Genomic DNA, 16,307 nt, shown 5'->3' with positions numbered 1-16,307 from the left:
TCTCATGAATGAATGAATGAATGAATGAATGAATGAATGAATGAATAAATAAATAAATAAATCTTAAAAAAAAAATTCAGAACGGCCAGCCTTCAGCAATACTTGAAAAGGCAGGTAAATCCTGAGTCAGCACACAGGAAAAGAAAGCATATTCAATTTTCACAACAGTCACATTTCCAAGCAGTATTTGGAATGTCGTATCAAGTACTGACTATTAGGCAATCGATACTAGTAAATTAATAGATAGAATAACATTTACCTTCATTTTTAAAGAAGGCATTTAAAAAATACAGTCGCCATTTCCTAATACTCTTGGATTATCTGTATAAAATTGCATTTTAATAAACTCACATTAAAAGCCAATAACTTCATGAATAAAATCTTTTTTTAATAAAATCTTTATAAAAAAAGCCAATTACTACCATGAGTATGAGACTTATTTTGCCTTTATTTGTGACTTTGAAGAGGTTTAAACCAGTAAATAAAAATCAATTTTCTTTTCACATAGAGGGAATTTGCTATCCCACTCTTATCTTCAGAACCATTGTAATAAAAACCTATATGAAAAGAGTAATACAAAAGAGAACTTCAAGGTCTTAAAAGATTGTGCAAATGTTAATAACTGATATTAAAAACAGACCAGCCAACCAACAACTGATGGCCTGGCTCTCATTCTCTTTCTGATATTTGGCCTGTGATCATTCTCTTAGGATAGTAGTTTCCAAAGTCAGAATCTCCGGAAGAGCAAACAGAGCATAAGGAAGCCCGGGATCATGTACACAGGGAATGCCTGGGTCTCTGCATCATTACCAAATTCTCTAGCAATGCTTTCCAAATCAGGTTAGTCAAATTACCTGGGTAGCTTTGAAAAACAACAACACATTCTCATGCTACACCCCTGGAAATTTTGATTCATAAGTTTGTGTTTGGGACCCAGAAATCTTAAAGTGTAAACATTTTATTTAAAAAAAAATTAACAAACTTCCCAGGTGGTTTTCATAAGTCAGATTTGGGAACCACTGACTTAGGGCACTTATTTAAGTAAGTATCTTTCAAAGAACACTAGGTCTCTGAGTTCACAAACACTATTCATAACTTCGGGTTGGTTAAAAATCACCATCCTGTGAGAATTTAACAAATGAAGCTGTCCAGAAGTGATTTAATACTAAAAACCCTACCCAATTCAGCACTTAAATTACTTAATGATTTTCTGTTTACTCTCCCCATTCACACAAAGGTCTGTACATAAAATTTGGTTCCTATGGCTGTTAAGTACTAGGTACCCAAAGTGCTCAGGAGCAAGTTGCCCCACAGGATTTTGTTCTGTTAACCTTTCCCTCTTCCATTCAGACTCCCAGAGCTGCACGGAACAGACCTATTTCAGGGCATCACAGCCAACTGATGTCACCAGCACCACTATGCGTCAAGACATCAACCCAGAAACCTCACAAACCCTGCTCCCACCCCACCGGTAGGGAGATACTAGAAAACCCTAATAGTACAATTTTTTCTTTGGGGAAAGAAATGTTATCATTTAAACAACAGGTAGTTTAAAAGCTTGACTATTCTTGAGACAATAGAAAGCCAATTATGACTTCAGAAGCTTCAAAAAGACAGTGGTTTCTGGGTTACCTCCTGTGACCCCAAACCCAGGGATATCCAGCCCTACTTCTTGTGCATCTCCAAATCAGAGGTTTAAACTTCAAAGTCCAAGACAGAAAGAATCTGAAAGCAATAACCTATGATGAATTTGGCAGATGCCCTTTGCTCTCATTTTCCTCCAATCTGAACTCAGATCAGATGGAGATATCCACAAACATCAAATGGAAAAAAAAGAAAAAACACAGAAATAGGTAGGAATTATGTTTCATAAAACACAGGTGCTGATTTCTAATGCTTCCCACAAAATCCCAGATCACAAAATGAGGGATCAGATGATCTTTCTTACAAGAAGGTACTAACTGAGCCACAGGTGCCGGCAGCAAGTAGGAGCCCACTTGTGAGAGCTGCAGAAATGCACACACGTCCCAGGTCCTTCTTTAGTAATGATGGGTCCTCCTTACTGGGCAGCTGGAAGGAGGCAGTTCACATGTACTTAGTAAAATTGCTGGGTGGGCAACTGAAGGGAAGAGATGAAAAGACCTCCTAAAAGTGGGAGGGAATACCAGCCAGATTCTATTAGCAGCAGGCCCAGTTGGAGGAGGGCTTCGTCTGTAGATTGATATAGTCCCCTTGGGTGGACAAAGACATATCTTCTCTGGAATTGCTCATCATCTTTTCAATGAGGACTCTAAAAAACAAACAAACAAACAAACAAACAAACAAACAAACAAACAAAAAAGCCTGATAAACTGGATGGAACAAAAGGAGAAAGGGCAGACTGTTTTCACCAGATGCCATTCAGTTAAGCCATGAGGTTTAAATGCCCCTTCGTCCCGTTATCTCAGGAGAAAGGATGGCATCCCTGACCTTCAGAAGCTGGCATTCCAGTGGCTTGGTCTGTTCCGGTTTGCTCAGAAACAAGAAAAGAAGGTCCAAGGTGGATTTGGTGGGGAGCAGTGGCAGCAGAAGATGGGTAAACTGTGTGCCTAACCCCAGAACAATATGCGTGACTCACCTCATGGCCTCATTAATATTTTTGTTCTCCTTGACTGATGTTTCTGTCCAACCTGTGAAACCATTCTCTTTACTAAACCGGTCAACTTGGTCTCTGCTTACCGCCCAAGGGGACAAGTCACACTGGCAAAGAGAGTACATAGAAAGCAACACCATGAACTTCCTGAGAATAGGAACACAACTACTCAGATACTTGTGGATTTAAAACCTTTCCACTGGGGGCGCCGGGGGAGGGGGGTGCTCAGTCCCTTAAGTGTCTGCCTTCAGTTCAGGTCATGCTCTCCCAGTCCTGGGATGGAGCCCTGCATGAGGCTTCCTGCTCAGCAGGGAGTCTGCTTCTCTCTCTCTCTCTCTCTCTCTCTCTCTCTGCCCCTCCCCACTGGGCATTCTCTCTCTCTAAAATAAATAAAATTAAAAAAAAATAAAAATTAGGGGCAGCCCGGGTGGCTCAGCGGTTTAGCGCTGCCTTCAGTCCAGGGCCTGGTCCTGGAGACCCAGGATAGAGTCCCACGTCGGGCTCCCTGCATGGGGCCTGCTTCTCCCTCTTCCTGTGTCTCTGCCTCTCTCTCTCTCTCTCTGTGTCTTTCATGAATAAATAAAAATGTAAAAATAAATAAATAAAAATTCGGGCAGTCCGGGTGGCTCAGCAGTTTAGCACCGCCTTCAGCCCAGGGCCTGATCCTGGAGACCCGGGATCGAGTCCTACATCAGGTTCCCTGCATGGAGCCTGCCTCTCTCTTTCTCTCTCTGTGTCTGTCATTAATAGATACAAATAAAAATAAATAAAAATAAAAATTAAAACAAAAAAAACCCCCTTCTACCAATGGCTAAGAACACCAGTGTCTAAAATCTGGCCAACCTTCTTCACAAAAAAAGTCCTAGCATCCCTTGAAAGAAGGCAGAGATGATTCTGCCAACCTGAGAAGGGGACATGGAGGCCCAGAATCAGAGAGCATTTTAGATATATGCTTGCTCTCTGATCCCAAAGAGAGGCCAGGGGCCATTTTCCTAGACTGACCACATACTTTGTTGGCCAAGAGCAGGCAGGGCACAGGCTCTCCATTAGGCAGTGTGAGCTTGCTGTCCAAGTCCTGTTTCCATCTCTGGCTATTGCTGAAGGTTGTGGCGTTGGTAACATCAAACATAATAATGCAGGCCGAGGCATCCCGATAGTACAGTCGTGTCATGGAGGTGAAGCGCTCTTGCCCTGGGAAGAGAGGAAGGAGCCCTTGAGAAGGTGATACCGAGAACCAGCCTCAGAACCGCCTCCAACACCCTGCCCTTTCTATCTTTGTTGTGGGGGAGGGCAGTACGCACTGTGGCTGAGTCCAGATTTTGCACCCAGACCACCTAAGTCCAAGTCCCTGCTCTGTCATTTATTATCTCTATGACTTTGGGTAGGTGAAGCTTCCAGTGCTTCAGACTTCTTATCTATAGGGAGAGAATAAAAGCCATAGCTCTTCTCACAAGGTTGTGATGAGGATTAAGGAGTCATTGAATCTCCTATGCTCAGGAAAGTATTTGGCATGTAGTAAAAGTCATCTATTATTGTCTCTATTTTCTGGGGATCTTGTTTTTCCCTAAGATCCACTGAAATGCTGGAAAAAAGCACCCTCCCTCTGCTGTGAGAGCACTCATCTATGGTTTCCACAATCTACTACCTTGCCAGCCACTCCACCCACAGAGAAACAGCCCTAAATTCATCCAGAGCAAAGCATCTACAGACAATATCAACACATACTCTACATCTCAGCTTATGTATCCTCCGAACAACTCAATCATTCCAGCTCCAGAAACAAACCTGGTTTGGGGGCTTCTGGGTGGCTCAGTCAGCTAAGTGTCTGTCTTGGGTTCAGTCCTGGGGTCATGATCCCAGGACTGAGCCCCCACTGGGTAAGGAGCCCAGTGGGGAGTCGGCCTCTCTCTGCCCCTCTGCCCTTCTCCCCACTCCTACTCTCTTTCTCTCTCAAATAAATACATAAAATCTTAAAACAAAACAAAACTTTCTGGTTTTGCTACCCCACTTTTTCTGATCAAATCAAAATTTCTCCCCTTGTTCCTATCCCATCTTCTCAGCCTACCTGCAATATCCCACAGCTGGAGCCGCACCATCTCTGAGTCAGACCACTGGAGAACCTTCAGAGCAAAATCCACTGAAAATACATATACAATTGAATAAAATTTACCTTTAAAAATAAATCCATGAATAAGCTCAGATCAAATATGCAGTTATAACCCTAGAGACACATAACTCTAATCCTATGTATCTATTTATTTTTAAGCTCTCAGTGGGCCGAGATGAGCCCCCGCATACGCATTAAGTGTGGAATAGACAATTCTTTTTTAAACATTTAAAATTTTGGGATCCCTGGGTGGCGCAGCGGTTTGGCGCCTGCCTTTGGCCCAGGGCGCGATCCTGGAGACCCGGGATCGAATCCCACATCGGGCTTCCGGTGCATGGAGCCTGCTTCTCCCTCTGCCTGTGTCTCTGCCTCTCTCTCTTTCTCTCTCTGTGACTATCATAAATAAATAAAAAAATTAAAAAAAATAAAATAAACATTTAAAATTTTATCATCGTTATTATTTTTTTTTTAAGTGTACTCTACCCCCAACGTGGAGCTCGAAGGCACCACCCCAAGATCAAGAACTGCATGGTCTTCTGAATGGGGCAGCTAGGTGCCCCTGGCACAGACAATTTACAACCACTTCCTGAAGGGGTCTTCAGCTTTTCATCTCTCCACACACTAATTTATTTGATACTACTTATCTCTAAGGCTGGGGATAGGAGGGTGGGAGCAATTAGGAAAACAACTCCTTATCTCAGGTTAAACAGTTTCTGGAGGGTCTAGGGGGGTTCCTTTCTAGAGGAAGGGATGATAGGGCAAAAGGGAAATGAGGTAAGTGTGGTGGCTTCTGCATCTTCCACATTCAATTTCACTGTTGGTTTCTAATCCAAATGTATTATGAGAAAAACATGCCCTGATGGAATTCTACTCTCCACAAGGCTGCAGGAATTATTCTGGGTGGGAATAGGGTAAAGTGAAGACAGCCAAGGATTCAAGGAAGAAGACATGGCATGGAGGGTGCTTGAGAGTTTTGCTGAAATCTGTAGATGCAGAGACTCCAGGAGTTAAGTCTGAAAGAGTATACTAGGAGGAAAAAACCTTCTGAGAGGAACAGAAATAGAGTAATTTCCCAGATCTGGAAATACATTTTTCCATATCTGTGACAGAAATGAAAGGAAGGGGTAATTTAGAAAAAACATTGAAAAAAAAATTAGCCAGAGTCAATTATTCTTTTTTTTTTAATTTTTATTTATTTATGATAGTCACAGAGAGAGAGAGAGAGAGAGAGAGAGGCAGAGACACAGGCAGAGGGAGAAGCAGGCTCCATGCACCGGGAGCCTGACGTGGGATTCGATCCCGGGTCTCCAGGATCGCGCCCTGGGCCAAAGGCAGGCGCTAAACCGCTGCGCCACCCAGGGATCCCTAATTATTCTTTATTACAGGAAAACCAGAGCAATTGCTAAAAACTAGTTAGTGAAACACTTTTAAAAACTCAATCCATGAAATAAGAGTCCTCATATTATTTAGGAGTGGGAGGCAGAATGGTAGGGAAATAGTCTTAGAAATTTCAAACCCTAAATGTTGCTGGATATTCTCAAGGAGGATATTTTCATTGTTAATGCTTGTTTTGGTTTTTCTTTTTTTTAAGATTTTATTTATTTATTCCTGAGAGACATAGAGAGAGGTGGAGACATAGGAAGAAGGAGGAGAAGCTGGCTCCAAGTAGAGAACCTGACTCAGCCTCGATTCTGGGACTCCAGGATCACACCCTGAGCCAAAGCAGATGCTCAACTGCTGAGCCACCCAAGCTTCCCTGTTAATGCTTGTTAATTTTTTTTTTTTAATTCCATACCGAACACCAGCACCCATCTTCAAAATTTACAGTAATGCAGGGCTTTTTTTTCCTTAAAAAAAAGTTCTCTTCGGGATGTCTGGGTAGCTCCGTGGTTAGTGGTTGGGTGTCTGCCTTTGGTTCAGGTCTTGATCCCACGATCCTGAGATGGAGTTCTGCATGGGGCTCCTGCAGGGAGCCTGCTTCTCCCTCTGCCTGTGTCTCTGCTTCTCTCTGTGTGTCTCTCATGAATAAATAAATAAAATCTTTTTCTTTTTTTTTTTAAAGTTCTCTTCATGTTTATTACCTCTCCCCTTTCATCAGCTCTTCCCAGCCAAAGCCCTTCTACTTAACAAAAGGATCCCTACCTTTGGGGGAGGGGGGGTAAAAAAAAAGTTGAGCCCAAGGCCATCCCTAGGAAGAAATGAATGAACTCCTTGGTGCTTCCTTCCTTTTTCCCCCTCCCCAGCTTGAGAGAAAAGGGGGGTGGGAAGATAGGACTGATTCCCTGAATAATGTCTAGCTTGCGTTTATTCAAGCAATCCGTGGACAGAAATACAGCTCATCAGCCTTGGTGAGCATCAGGCTGTGTGGCTCCGGGGCTCTCCCACTCAGGTATCCCCAAAACAAAGGTGGGGTCCTTAGAGCCAGACGAAGCACCTTTCCCTTCCTACACCGGCTACCAGGAACCCCGGCCGGCACCTAACCAGGCCTCCCCGGCGGGTGCTGGGCTGGCCGCAGAGATTTTCCGGCGGCCGCTGGGGCAGGTTGCAGGAGGAGACCCGAGTTCACGTCCCCCCCCCCCCCCCCCCCGCCGGGAGAAACAACAATCGCGCACTTTCTCAGCCCCCTTCCCCGCTCCTCGCCTTCACACCTGCGCCCCGTCCCCCTGCAGGCGGTCAGCGCGGGCTGGGCGAGCCGCCCGGGGACACCCGCGGGGAACGCGCCCATCGCACACCGGCGGGCACTGCCTGCAAGACCCGGGCCCCGCTTCCTGACCCGGAGCGACCCGCGGGCGCGGAGCCCCCGGCTGCCCACCTGCCGGGGTCCCCCGGCCCAGCGGCGACGTCTCACCTCCCACCGTGGACTTGTAGTGTTTGCTGAAGCTGTCCTGGGAGTACCGCTGCACGAGCGACGTCTTGCCCACCGCGGCGTCCCCCACCACCAGCACTTTGAACAGGTGATCGCGGCCGCCCATGGCTGGCGGGAGGGCCTCGCGGGGAGGCGGCGGCCGCCCGTTTTAACCTCTTCGGCTCCGGGCCCCTACCAACCGAAGTCGGGCATTGCAGCCCCCCGCCGGCTGGGGCTGCTCTGACGGGAAAGCAGAAAGGGAAACTGTGCTTCTAACCTCTACGCGCTTCCTCCCCGCGCGCGGCCGCAGCCAGGGTGGGGCGCCCGGCGCGAGCTCCGAGCCCCTGGGCTCCGCGCACCTTCTCCCGCCCCGCCCCGTGCTGCCGAGAAACGGGACCAGACGCGGCGGTGCCTCGCCCACGGGGACTTCCCCGGAGCGGCGCCAGCGGGACACCGAACCCCGGGCCGGCTCATTTCACAGGGGCCAGATGATGGGCGCCTTGCCCGCCCGGCACACACCACACCAGGAGAAAGAGCGGCTCACACTCGGACCCCAGGGCTGCGCGGCCCCGGTTCCTCCGCGCGCATCACGTGCGGAGCGGCTCGGTGCACTACATTTCCTAGCGTACCCCGCGGCGAGCAGACCCGGCGGAGCGCAGAAACTCGCCCGCGAGGCCTCCTGGGAAATGTAGTTTATGCACTCTGCTTTTTAAAAGTCTACGCCAAGTGTCCAGGCTTTTCAAACTCCTTCAGCGGTTCTTTTTTTTTTTTTTTTTTTTTTTTATTTATTCATCATAGTCACAGACTGAGAGAGAGAGGCGTAGAGACACAGGCAGAGGGAGAAGCAGGCTCCATGCAGGGAGCCTGACATGGGATTCGATCCCAGCTCTCCAGGATCGCGCCCTGGGCCAAAGGCAGGCACCAAACCGCTGCGCCCCCCAGGGATCCCTCTTTCAGCGGTTCTGAAGCTTCAAGTAATTCTGAAATAGAAAGATCTTTCGGAGGCTATTTGTTCCACGCGAGGTCACCTGCCGAAATCCTTTCCCAGGTAGATGTCTCACTGTCTTTAAAGGTTTTAGGAAACTACGATTAAAAATTATTCCATAGATTATAAATTATTTTACTAATGGAAGCTCAGGCCTCATCCTTCATGCTCCAGGCGAAGCTCATTTGCTATTTCTTCATTAGATAGACAAACCCGGGATCTTATGAATATGACAGCTAGCTCTTTTATTTGCCACATGGCCCAGCATCAGTCGGGTTCAGGAACACTTGATCAAGAGACTGACCCTTAGAAAAACTCGTGCCATTAAATGTCAATTAGTATCATCTGATAACTGGCCACAGCAGTAAACGTGGAAAACAGTAGATAGTTCCTCATTCTCACTTCCACAGTTCCCAGTCTATTATTTGAGCTGGAAATCAACTGGGAGTCTTCCTTCATCTTTTGCTGCTGTTGCTCATAAGTAATCATTAAACTACAGGTTTGCAATGACTTAAATTTTTCAGCCTACAGCTTTTCTGACCTGTCCCATCTTTAAAGGGTCAATGGGACATGAGTTCCATGGCAAGCAAAATGGCTCCATTTTCTGGGCTTTTGCCAGGAATAGAAGAGAAAACAGCAAGGCCATGGGAAACATAGCTCAGCCAGGTCTCTTGATAGAGAGGCTATAACTTATATCCTGCGAGGAAAGAACATCAGCATGGTTTCTAAGGTATATAGCCCAAAATGTTTGTTACCCAGGTATGGGAGGTCAGGCTGGCTACCTGTCATCCCAAATGTCTGAGAATCCTTTCCAGTGGTCTCTTCTCAGTTCCCATTGGCTTTGACATAGTTGACTACTCCTTGACATTTATTTCTTGCATGGCTTTCTTGTTCATCCTCCTATCTCTGATGATAATCACCTTTTTCTTTTATGGTATCTTTCCATCTCATCGCCCCCAAAAGGAGCTATTTTTTAAGGCTTGATTCTTGATCCCTGAGCTGATCATTCTTTAAATTCTTTTTTTTTCTCCTTAAGATTTATTTATTTATTTGAGAGAGAGAGGAAGAGCTCATGAGCTCACACACCAGTGAGAGGGACTGGGGACAAGGGAGAGAGAATCTCACGGAGACTCTGTGCTGAGCATGGGGCCCAATGTGGGACTTGACCTCACGACCCTGAGATCAGGACCTGAGCTGAAATCAAGAGTTGGACACTCAACCAACTGAGCCACCCAGGTGCCCCTCATTCTTCAACCTCTTTAGTGAATTGCCCTTGGCTTCATATATCTCTTAGTCTTGACTTTATTATATTTTTACCACCAATCAATTATGTTCAACTGCCATGAAGGTGCTTCCACTTGGAGGTCCTTTCACAGCTTCCCTCTTACTGCATCATCACAGAAACAGCTCCTTTTCTCAGGTTCTCTATTTTTGTCACTAGTCTCATTGTTTCTTCCTTCCACTCAGGCTTTGAACCTTGAGATTTAAAAACTTTTTATTTTACTGTGGCAGGAACGTAAGGCCTACTCTCTCTTTTTTAAGAAAAGATTTTGTTTATTTTTTGAGAGAGCGAGCGAGCTCATGAGTTGGGGGAGGGGAAGAGGGAGAGGGAGGAACAGACTCCCAGTTGAGCAGGGAGTCCAACATGGGGTTTGGTCTCAGGGCCCCAAGATCATAGGCAGATTCTTAACCAACTGAGCTACTCGGGCCCTCCCCAAGATCTACTCTCTTAACAAATTTTTAAATGTGTAATGCAATACAAAAAGTACAAATGTTTAAGTGTGCAGTAGAGGTACCATGTTGTATAGCAGATCTCTAGAACTTCCTCATCCTGTGTAACTGAAACTTAGGCCCATTGATTAGTAACTCCCAATTCCTTTCTCCCCCCATTTTTTGGCAACCATTATTCTACTCTTTGATTCTATAAATTTGTCTATTTTATTTTTATTTTTTTAAAGATGTATTTATCTATAAAGAGAGCATGAGTGCATGTGCACGTACACAGGGTGGTGGTTGGGCAGAGGGAGAGAGAGAATCCCCAAGCAGACTCCCTGCTGAGCTCTCCGAGACCAGCTGAGGCCTCCATCCCACGACCTGAGATCATGACCCAAAACCAAGAGTCAGATGCCCAGGTGCTCCTAAATTTGTCTATTTTAGATATCATATAAATGGAATCAATGCAGTAGTTGTCTTTCTGTGATTTGGTCATTTTACTAAGCATAATGTTCTTTTTTTAAAATTTTATTTATTCATGAGAGACACAGAGGCAGAGACACAGGCAGAGGCAGAAGCAGGCTCCGTGCAGGGAGCCTGACACAGGACTCGATTCCGGGTCTCAGGATCAGGCCCTGGGCCGAAGGCGGCGCTAAGCCACTGAGCCACCTGGGGCTGCCCTAGCATAATGTTCTTAAGGTTCATTCAATGTGATTGCTTACTGCAAAATTTCCATTTTTATAAAAGACTAAATGCATAAACCACGTTTCTTCATCTGTCTGTTGGTGGACATTTAGGTTGCTTCCATATCTTGGTTATTTGTGAATAGAGTTGTAATGAGCATAGGAGTGCTGATACCTCTTCGAGATCCTGATTTCAGTTCTTTTGCATAAATACTCAGAAGTGGGATTGCTGGATCATAGGATAGTTCTATTTTTAGTTTTTTGAGGAACTTCCATACTATTTTCTAGAGTGGCTGCATCATTTTGCATTTCTACTAACAGTGTGCAAAGGTTCTGCTTTCTCCACATCCAACAGTTGTCTTTTTTCTTTTCTTTTCTTTTCTTTTTTGGATAATAGCCATCTTGACAGATGTGAAATGATATTATATTGTGGTTTTGATTTGTATTTTCCGGATGGTGAGTGACACTGAACATTCTTGTGTACCTATTGACCGCCAAATCCTTAGCCAAAGTTTAAATCACATTATTAGTGTTATTTTTGTTTTTTTTGCTATTGCAGGCCTTGAGCATTATGAACACTTCCTTTTACACACATCACTTTACGGCCCCTTCCTTTTAAAAAAGTCAGTCACCACATTTTCTGATTCTTTTTTCAAAAATATTTCTTCACCCACACTTTCTGCTTCATATTCAATGTTCCTTTCCTGGTTTAGGCTTTCATTATCTCACAACTGGATCATCTTCAATAACCTGCTTATTGGTCTCCCTGATTTGAGTTTCTTTTATCTTCAATTCATCCTACATGCTGGCCAGGGTGATTTCCTTAAAACATCATTGTTTGCTCCTTCAACTGTCTAGCAACTATCCAAAAACTTGGCAACCTCCCTGAGCTAGTATCTAAAATCCTCTGTGCACTGGCCCCACCCTCCCTAACCACCTTCATCTCATCTGATCTCAAATGAGAATTTCCCCCTTCAACAAGATCAGGTGACTTACACTCTTTAAAAGCCCTATTTCCTTTTTTTTTTTTTTTTAAGATTTTTATAATTTATTTATTCATGATAGACATAGATAGAGAGAGGCAGAAACACAGGCAGAGGGAGAAGCAGGCTCCATGCCCGGAGCCCGACGTGGGACTCGATCCTGGGACTCCACAATCAGGTCCTGGGCCAAAGGCAGGCGCCAAACCGCTGAGCCACCCAGGGATCCCCAAAAGCCCTATTACATTTCTGACTTTGCACCTTTTCCCTGGGGTATCTTGCCTCTCAGAGGTAAGAAACCTCTTCAGGTTTCTCTTCACATACCTAACTCTTCCCTCACTTCAAGTTCTCAAACTTCTGTGTGTGTAAGAATCACCTGGGGCACCTGTTCAATATGGATTCTGATCCAGGGGAATCTGTCTTTTTATTTAGTACTAACGTGATTCCTAGATCAGATTCCACTTTGAGAAATGCTGTTAAGGCCTGACTTAAGTGTCAACTCATTCGTGAACATTTTTTTTTTATTACTGCAGCCCTTATGCATCTCCTGTAGCATTTACAATCAGCCTGACCTGTAGACACTTATATATGTGACCGATTTATAATTATCCAACTTATAAGCAACCAGCGTGTTGCCAAGTAAACAAGGACTTCAAATTCAAAATTTTGGTTTTGGGGCCTGTTGTCTGTGAGAGGAACTCCTCAAAGTTTCCCAAATCAGAAGTGTGAGGAGTGTGAGGAGTGTGGGGTGCCTGGGTGGCTCAAGCAGTTAAGCGTCAGACTCTTGATTTCTGCTCTGGTCATGATTGCAGGGTTGTGAGATTGGACCCTGGGTTGGGCTCCACACTGGGCAAGGAACATGCTTAAGATTCTCTCTCCTCCCCATCCACCCTCTCTTTCCTATTGAAAACAAAGCAAAACAGGTGTGAGAAGCAAAGATTTAAGAGGCAAGATTAGCAAGTTCCTGGTATCCCCCAAATTACAGAGTTTCTGTCAAAGAAGCATCACTTCCTTTGTTGGGGTTGGGGTGTATTTCTTCGACAGTAAGTTGCAGTTTCCCAGTTTCCCCTAAGAGGGAGGGAAAGCGTATTCGGAGAGCCATGCAACTGATTTGCATAGACGTATTTGGAACGCAGGATTTTGGAAGCTGGGGAAAGTGATAAGCCTTGCTTTGTTACTATCACCCTTCCTATGGCTGTGTGCCTCTCTCCTCTTTACTTTTTACTTCTCACTTTTTATTTTGAAAATGTTCAAATGCATAGAAGCGTTAAAAGAGGAATACAGTGCATACCAGTAAGTCCTGCAGCTGGGTTTCCATTACCAACGTTGTGTCAGAGCTGCTCTCTTTGTGTGTATTGAACCATTTGGAAGTAAGTAGTACACACTGCATCCCTAAGGACTTCAGCACGCAGCTCCTAATAATGAGATTTTCTTACAAAACCAAAATACTGTGGTCACACCTAAGAAAATTCACCTTAACTCAAGAATGTCATACGCAGTGTACATTTACATTTATCTGTGGCCATTGAAATATTTTTTTTTTTTGAAATATTTTTTCCTCATTTTTTCCTGCCTGTGATCTAGAGTGCAAAGTTCATGTGTTGTGTTCGGCTGTTTTATTTCTTTCATCTTTTTTTTTTTTTTTTTTTTTTTAATGTAGAACTATGCTGTGTCCATTATAGGACCCAGTAGCCTTGTGTGGTTATTTACATTTTAATTAATTAAAATTAAATAAATTTAAAAATCAGCTCATTAGTCATATCTGCCACATTTCAAGGTGCTGAGTTGACACAGATGGCCAGGGAACAGCCCAGCTGTGACGTCCACCATCACAGACAGTTCTGTCAACAGCATCAGTCGGTAATCTATTTTGCTTTTCATAACATTGACTTTCTTTTTAAAGAGTCTGGGTCATTGTCTTATAGACAGTCGCACAATATGGGTTATCTGTTTTTTCAAGGTGAGATTCTGGAAAAACATTTTTTTTGGCAAGAACCCTACAGAGAGGATGTATTCCATCACTAATTGCTGGTGACACCTACAGTATGAATCAATAACTGCTTATGAAAGAGGTGACCCAGCACCAGGCAATTGCCTAAGGATGGAAGAGAAAAGGGTTTATATGGTCTCCAGAGCATCTACCACTATGCCAGGATCAAGAGGAAAAAAAAATTCAGCTTTGTGACCTGAAACACAGACCGAAGTGACGCAGCAAAGCGGCCCAGCAACACAGGAGAAGAGGGACTGACCCAGGGAAGGGTGAGGCCATGGGGCTCTGGCTGTCCTTCCGCCGCAGACTCCATGCTTATTTAAATAATCATAACTTCTGGGGCAGCCCGTGCCTGATTTCGGCTCAGGTCCTGATCTCTCCTGGTCCTTGGATGGAGCCCGGAGTAGGGCTCCATGCTCAGCGGGAAGTCGGGTTGAAGATTCTTTCCCTCTCTCTCTCCCTCTGGCCCTCCCCCTGCTCCTGTACGAGTGCTCTCTCAAATAAATAAATAAATCTTATAAATAAACAATCATCACTTTTTGGTGATTGCTTTGGGCACAGGAAGCAGCTTGGTGAGATGTCTGTGACCCAGCTAAGCATTCAGCCAGAAGGCTTCACACCAGGGCTCCCTAGGGAATCCTCTAGAGAGAGGCTGGCAGGCTCCAAGAGCGATGTGCTGCTTACTTCTCCGCAGGCTTGTGCTCCAAGTCTGGGGTGAACTTTGCATCTGGAAGAATCTAGAGACACATCACACTCTAGTTTTTACAGTTTCATTGCCATGTTTGTCTCCTTGGAAGGGTCCTCTCCCCTCCACTCCAAATAAGGACCAGAAAAGGGCAGAAGCTAGACAGGGAAATTTTGATTTAAAGAACTGAGTGCGTGGTCCCAACTGTCCACGTGGCTCTGCGGAAGTCGAATCTGTACAATGAAAGGGTTCCCTTCCAACACAGAAGATTCAGTTCTAATTTTCTATGACCTTTTAACTCTATGAGAGGGGAGGAAGGCAGAGATCATCGTACCTAAAGGCCGCCCACCAACAACCCCTTGCCCCTCCACCAAGACTTGGCATACCCTTGTCTCCCTAGCTCCCTCAGAGTTAACCTCTAACGAGAACATTCATGAGAAGCCCGCAGACAGGAGACTGGCTGAAGGTATACACACATCTAAAGAAGGAAGGTGTCGATCTGCAGGGGAGCTGGTCAACCTCAAAGGTAGAGAGAGAGGACACCTCAGGTGTCTCTGGGCTCTATCTGGTAGACACCAGAGTCTTAAGGGAATATCCATCTGGCTGTTTGTCAGATATCCCTATTGTGGAGACTCATGCAGCTTGAATAACAAGACCTGGTGTCATTTTATCTTCAGGTAATAAAACTAACTTCATTAGGATGCTAAACTCTCTGGCTACCTTCTGATCACCTGCCTTCCCATGTAGCCTGCTCCAGGGAGCGATTGTGCTGGGTGCGCTGACACGCCGTTGGATCCAGGGACTGTTTGGTCTGATGCACAGGCCTCCACGAATTTGTGGGTCCAAATTGGCCTCCGTGAGATGATTTCTGGATGGAACTGAGTTTCTGAGCCTCTAAGGATGAAGCCAGGCCCAGGGTCATGGTGTGTTCCTCTAGTGGAGACCAAGCTGTGAAGACAGCTGGTCCTAATATCCATGATAGGTCTGGGTCTGCTAACTTCTTCTTCTTCTTTTTTTTTTTAAAGATTTTATTTATTCATGAGAGACACACAGAGAGAGGCAGAGACATGGGCAGAGGGAGAAGCAGGCTCCCTGCAGGGAGCCTGAAGTGGGACTCAATCCCAGGACCTTGGGATCACGCCCTGAGCTGAAGACAGACCGTCTACCACTGAGCCACCCAGGTGCCCCTAGGGTCTATTAACTTCTTGATTCACTAGTTTCCTTCTATCATCCCAAACTTTGTATTCTGGGTATTTTTCTTCTCATTTTGCTATACCATCCATTCAATCAACATTATATCATAATAATAAAAGCATCTGTTTATTGAATCTTCTGTGTGCCCAAAAGCCCCACAAAGAAGGCATTATTGTCCTATTCTATAAATGGGACAATTAGGGGATCAAAGGAGGCTGCTTATGACCACCAGCTCAGAGAAGTGGGATTCAAATCTGTGTCTGTCTACCTTTACCTTAATTAAGCTTGTGGTTAATTGTTAAAATAATAACAATTAAGCTACATGACGAGACTAGGGGGACTTCCCAGAAGGAGAGTTTTCTAAGTTTCCTCATTCTGAAAGTGGACACGGGGAATCTTACTTATTGAGGTCAAAGAGTAAGAATCTGCCTTGATTGGAGAAGCACCCTGGCGATTGTGCTTGGTTGGAGCAGAATTTCAGTGATGCCCTAGG

At 45.1% G+C, this 16,307-nt stretch overlaps 1 protein-coding gene and 1 long non-coding RNA gene across 2 annotated transcripts; one reads left to right on the top strand and one right to left on the bottom strand.

Annotated features, from left to right (window-relative positions):
* Positions 1-428: 428 nt before the first annotated feature.
* Positions 429-8,111, bottom strand: RAB29 (RAB29, member RAS oncogene family). Its single transcript, XM_072814542.1, has 5 exons — positions 7,588-8,111; positions 4,698-4,769; positions 3,642-3,823; positions 2,618-2,739; positions 429-2,290 (listed from the first exon to the last, which is right to left on the bottom strand). Exons 1-5 carry the CDS (start codon positions 7,709-7,711, stop codon positions 2,179-2,181), a joined length of 612 nt encoding a protein of 203 aa, XP_072670643.1. The 5' UTR covers positions 7,712-8,111; the 3' UTR covers positions 429-2,178.
* A 386-nt stretch (positions 8,112-8,497) lies between these two features.
* LOC140626812 (uncharacterized) lies at positions 8,498-14,462 on the top strand. Its single transcript, XR_012025815.1, has 3 exons — positions 8,498-8,632; positions 13,723-13,805; positions 13,906-14,462. It is a non-coding gene; the product is annotated as an uncharacterized lncRNA (long non-coding RNA).
* The last annotated feature ends 1,845 nt before the right edge of the window (positions 14,463-16,307 follow it).

Source organism: Canis lupus, chromosome 38, assembly GCF_048164855.1.
Source record: "Canis lupus baileyi chromosome 38, mCanLup2.hap1, whole genome shotgun sequence".
Lineage (NCBI taxonomy): Eukaryota > Metazoa > Chordata > Mammalia > Carnivora > Canidae > Canis > Canis lupus.
Note: the sequence above shows the minus strand (reverse complement) of the source record. Positions and strands in the feature narration are given on the sequence as shown.